The sequence below is a fragment of the Lontra canadensis genome, unplaced genomic scaffold, assembly GCF_010015895.1.
Source record: "Lontra canadensis isolate GAN:19392208 unplaced genomic scaffold, GSC_riverotter_1.0 scaffold21, whole genome shotgun sequence".
Classification (NCBI taxonomy): Eukaryota; Metazoa; Chordata; class Mammalia; order Carnivora; family Mustelidae; genus Lontra; species Lontra canadensis.
The window spans coordinates 13,104,051-13,109,816 of NW_022631015.1; the positions used below are offsets into that span (position 1 = coordinate 13,104,051).

Genomic DNA, 5,766 nt, shown 5'->3' on the forward strand with positions numbered 1-5,766 from the left:
CCCCGCGACCTGGGAGCCAGGCAGGGACTCGATCCTGTGACCTGATCCAAAGGAGTTGCTAAACCCACTGAGCCACCCAGGCGCCCTTCCTCATAAAACATTTTAAACAGAGGGATGCACTAGGTCATTTCATTTAGTTATCACTGAACCTTAATCACTAAATAAAAATTTAGGATTTATCAGAAGCCAAAACATCATCTTGGGAGACTGGGTGGGAATCCTGGGGTGTGCAGGCAAGGTCAAAGGTCAAAAGGTCAAAATGCGAAGGTAAAAAATGTGAAAATGGTTTACAAATGTTTTATAAACTGTAAGACCCTGTGTGCAAGAAACTGGAATCACTTATTCCCGGAGTAGGGGGGGCCTCCAGGGAGCAACCCGCTCTGTGACCCAGGAAGTCGACTGCACAATTCTCTGGCTTGGGTTCTCCCTCCGAAAACTGAACGTGTAGGATGGACAAGTTTTTTTAAAAAAGCAGTTTTTTAATGAGTTCAGTGTACAAGTTACTGATTTGAAGTGTGTTCTCAGTACATTCACAGACTTAGGCAACCGTCACCATAATCCATTTTTAGAACATTGTCATCACCCCAAAAAGGAACCTTGTACCCCTCTGCACTCACTCTCCACCCCCTCAGCCCCAGGCAGATACCAATCCCCTTTCTGTCTCTATGGATTTGCTTATTCTGGTGAAGCTGTGTGTGTGTGTGTACACACATTTTATACATATATACTTTTTTTTAACATACAAGAAGCTGGGGTAAAAAGCAAGTGTGCCCTTCAAGTGTGCCCCTTCTTCCTACCATCTGAGATCTAAATTCCCACTTTGCTTGGGAAGAGCAGGACATACATGGTTTCCATGGTAAGCCGAAAGCAGGAAAGAAGGGTTTTATGCAAAGAAAACAGAATTCGGATAAGATGTGAATGCTACCAGGGGCCCAGACAGGATTTGCGTAGCCCAGCTTTCTGGGAAATTTTGAAAAGTGGCTGATTTTTTTTTTTTTTTTCCCTCATATAGTCCTACAGAGAGTTGGTTGACTTGGTTGATTGGGAATGAAATATCCAAGGGACCCCGGCTGACTTAATCGGTGGAGTGTGCGACTCTTGATCTCAACGTTATGAGTTTGAGCCCTGAATTTGGTGTAAAGATTATTATTTAAAAATAAAATCTTTAGGGGGTGCCTGGGTGGCTCAGTTGGTTAAGCGACTGCCTTCAGCTCAGGTCATGATCCCAGGGTCCTGGGATCGAGCCCCACATTGGGCTCCCTGCTCAGTGGGGAGCCTGCTTCTGCTTCTCCCTCTACTGCTCTGCCTGCTTGTGCTCTCTCACTCTGTCAAATAAATAAACAAAATCTTGAAAAAAAATAATAAAATTTTTAGGGGCACATGGGTGGCTCAGTGGGTTAAGCCTCTGCCTTCAGCTCAGTTCATGATCCCAGGGTCCTGGAATCGAGCCCCGTATTGGGCTCTCTACTCGGCGGGGAGCCTGCTTCCCCCTCTTTCTCTGCCTGCTGTCTGCCTACTTGTGATCTCTCTCTCTGTCAAATAAATAAATAAAATCTTTTTTAAAAAATAAAATCTTTAAAAAGAAAAAGAATGAAATATCCTAATTATCATATCACCAAAAGAAAAAAAAAGATACTAACTAAATAATAAGGAATTATTTAAGGTCTACACTTTGGATGAATCTAAGGCTTGGACAGTGGCCTTCATGTCAACATTAATCCTTTTATATAAAGACCCCCGAATAAAATTATGAACATTCACAGTCACCCTGGGATTTATATGAAGGGCTGATATAATATAATACTTGAGAGCTTATGGTTATTTCCTTGAGGTTATCTATGTTCCTCCAATCCCTGCTAAAATCTATACTCCAGCTTTTCTAAGGATTTGTGTTATTTATTTATTTACTTATTTATTTAAGAGAGAGAGGGAGCACAAGCAGTAAGAGAGACAGAGGGACAGGGAGAGCAGGGAGCCCAATGTGGGGCTCAATCCCAGGACCCCGGGATCATGACTTGAGCTGAAGGCAGACGCTTAACCGACTGAGCCACCCATGCGCCCCAGGACTAGTTTTTTGCTAGGATACTGCATCTTTCTCAATAACTTCATCTGTCTTGGTACTCTGGGGAGGTTGCAAGGGAGTGGGGTTAAGGGAAATGTACTTATTTGGGTAGTGGTGTAAGCAACGTTACTGGTAATTATGAGTAGGTGATTCCAGTTAATTGCACAATTGGTTTTATAGTTTTATAAAACATTTTCACTTTTTTTTTTTATTACCTCATTTGATGCTTACCAAGTGCTATCAGTGGGTAGGGTCTCTATTCCTCAGAGTCAGAATGCTTGGGTTTGAATCTGGAGTCACCGAGTATCAGCTGGGTGCTTGTGGGGCACGTTACTTCGTCTCTGCCTTGATTTTCCCCTCTGTAAAGAGATCATTTCAGTGCTTACTTCCTAGGGATGTGATGAAGAGTAAGTGAGCGGGAAAGACTTTAGAACCGTGCCTGAAATACACTAAACCAAAGCTCCATAATGATTCCCATTCTCGTTATTATTGTTGCTGTTATTTTAGAAATGTGGGAACCATTGGCTTGGCAAGGTCCAGTGGTTTTCCCAAGAGCACAGCGAGTGGCCAGGCTGGGAGCTGAACCCAGATCTCCTGACTCATCGCATTAGTGGTTGTGAAATTATCTGCCTATAAACACTGGTGGTTAGCAACCAGAACAAGATATTGTGCCGCTAAAACAAAATCATCACGGTTTTATTAATTGGCAAGCAGAAGTTAATAGACTTTTCCAAACCTTAAACTTTTTGCCTTAGTGTTTGCTAAACCTTGGAGGACTTGGCTATTGTTCTGTCTCCCGGCACTTGCGGTGTTCATAACCAAGCAAAAGCTTTCACATAAGTATTAATGGGGAAGACTTGGATTGACCTGACCATGCTCAGTTCAACAGCTTTTCATTCTCACTGAGCACTGGCCTTCTGGTTTAACTGCATTCACACATCGTACGCAGACTTTCTGCAGGTGCACCCGTCCTCGGTTGCATGAAGGAATTGGCTTCGCTGGGAATCTGCAGGATCCCACAAAGAACATGATGTTCAGCAAGTTCCACTGCCCCCTTCGCAAGCCTGATGGTCACCAACTGTGCCACAGCCGTTCCTCCCCAACCCTGACTTCTGCCAGATGTAGACTCACTTTTTTTTTTTTGTAGACTCACTTTTTTACTGTCCCTCAACCATGTGAATTTCAGATCTAGTATGTATGTTCTGAGTTATTCTTATAGGAGATAGTTGGAAAAGAAGGAACCAGGAAGCTGGGAACAGAGGTCAAGAACAGATAGGAGAGTTGGGGGAAATGCGTGCTTCTGCCATGCAGCCAAAGGCAACCGAGGCAAAAATAAACCTCATGATACGGGGGTACAGCACTGTTGAATGGAAGGGGAGTGGTATCTGGGTTATGCTGTGCTTTGGCCAAAATAATTCGGCAAAGCTGAGGATATTGCCCTGCAGATTGGGGAGGAGTTTTGAGAAATAAGCATGTATGTGAATTTGTTCATTAACAGATTTATTTTTCCTCAAATATGCAAGTTATTTGGAACAAATCCCAAGAATTAGTTTTAGAATTAAAAAAAAAGGAATTAAAATTTGGTCAGAGAACCAGTAAAAATATTCTGTGGCATAGAATAAAATAAAATTAGCCACAGGTTCTTGGAAATAAAGGGAAAGGACATCCTAAAGCATTTCTAGCCACGAAAGGGTGGTAACTTAATTATATCCTTCTCCCTAGCGTACAGCCTGTGTTAATCACACAAACACTGTAACCGACACTGTTGAATGCCAACCCAACAGACTTCCAGCTTCCCTCTTCCTTGTCCTACTCCCACCAGAAGGGCTGCAAAAGCTAAACATTCTCTTTTGCAACCTGTCTTGCTGTAGGTAGCCATGTGACCTCATCCTGGCCTATGAGACATCCAGGGTTTTTTGTGGGAGTGGGATAGAACTTTCTCCTTGACTAAAAGGAGAGAGACCTATGAAAAGAGCCCTTGTGCACCTCGCTTTCTGTTTTGCACGCTGCCATGTGAGGATGTGATGATGCCTGGAGCTGTGGCAGCCATTTTGTGACCAGGTAATACCAAGGCTGAAGCTGAAAGCTAACACACAGAGGAGGCTAAGAATGGCAAGATGGAAAGAGCTGGGTCCTTGAAAGCAATGTTGAGCTGCCAAACCAACCCTGAGGATCACCTATATTTCTAGACTCAATTAAGTAGTAAATGTCATTTGGTATAAGCCGCTGTTTGTTTTGTGTTACTTACAGTTGAAAGCATCCAACAGCTATGATGTAAAAAAAAAAAAAAAAGAGAAAAAGAAAAAAATCCATAAGTGCTCTCATGGGTTCACGAAGTATCTTGATCCCCCAGGCTTCCATCTTTTCTCCCTAAAATCTCATCACACCTTTTCACAAATAGCCCGGAGACACCACCTGTTACGGCGTCTTTCAGGATGATGTAAGGCTCATGCACACTATAAAACTTCTACAAAAGCAAGAGAAATAGTAAAAAATGCTTCTGTAGTAGGTAAAGACACTGACTTTCATGCAAGGGACAAGAGGCCACGCAGCAGCTGTTTCTTCCCTCCTGGGAGAACACACGTTGTGGATGGAGTCAGAGGTGGCCGAGGAAGAATTCAAACACCTGTGCGAGACAGTAAGTGCAGGAAGGACGTGCTGAGGAAAACCATGAGCGCAGCTCCCCGGGCTTTAATATTAAGTTCACCCGAAGCTTCAGAATCATGAACCGATGAGTGGGGGGTGAGGGTGGGGATTAATTTAAACTGAGAGAAAAAGAATTAGGACTTTGTAAAATGTTCAACTCCTTGTTCCTGAGCGTGCTGGCGCAATAACAGTCATGAGCATGTTTGCAACATGTAAAAGGCGACCTGAAGCTGGGTGTTGCCTGTTTACGTCAAGGATGCAGATGCCCAGTGCCCGGACCCCTCTCCAGCAACCTGCTATCCCAGTAGAGGCACCACTGGCAGGACGCTGTGTGGTCAGAGCTCTGCTGTGGAAAGCCGGAGGTTTTGGTTCCAGAGAGAAAGCTGTTTCTAGAAAATGTCATTCTTTGAAGCTGTGTTCTTATTTTGAAAGCCATCAAAGGCCCCAGGCAAAGATTAGGTTTTCAGGTTGCCACACCCTCAGATGTAAAAGCAGGACCAGGTGGGAGGCTGTGCACAGCACCCCACACCCTGCACCCCACACTTGCTCTATAAATACAGGGGCTGAGTCTGCAAATCTGTCTGCAAAAGTCTGCAAAAATTTGGGGACTTTCAGGATCTTTATGGCTCACCTCAGATCTGGTTTATTTGACTCTCTAACTTTGGTAGATTTCTGATTGGAGAAAATGAAAGATACCTAACATTAATTTCTGGGCTATTTCATTCATCCACGTTCCCAAGGGGTTTGCTTTTCTCTGGAGCAGACAGACGTTGTTACACAGAAGGCCACCTGCACGGAGTTGACTCTCGAAGAGCTCCCTCCTTGCGCAGCAAGTCCGCAGGCTGCCACTGCGGCTGCTCGCTTCCGATCCTTTCTTTCTTCAAGGCTTCGTCTAGGTGAACAAACCCTCCAATCACTAAGCGGTCAGGGACGTGCAGGTGTTTCAGTTGTCCACAATGGAAGCTGGTCTGAGAATTCTGCCCACCCAAAGGTGAGGTAAGAGGTGCAGAGAGGGGTTGATTGCATTTTGACTTTTGCCCTTCTTGAACTTTAATCAT

General features: G+C 44.2%; 1 protein-coding gene across 1 annotated transcript in view; it reads right to left on the minus strand.

Annotated features, from left to right (window-relative positions):
• The window catches only part of LOC116869867 (laforin-like), a 25,977-nt gene extending 20,211 nt beyond the window's left edge, over positions 1-5,766 (minus strand). Inside the window, exon 1 of the mRNA XM_032861425.1 lies at positions 5,498-5,766. Coding sequence (XP_032717316.1) covers positions 5,498-5,766 — 269 coding nt within the window. The remainder of the gene's footprint in view (positions 1-5,497) is intronic.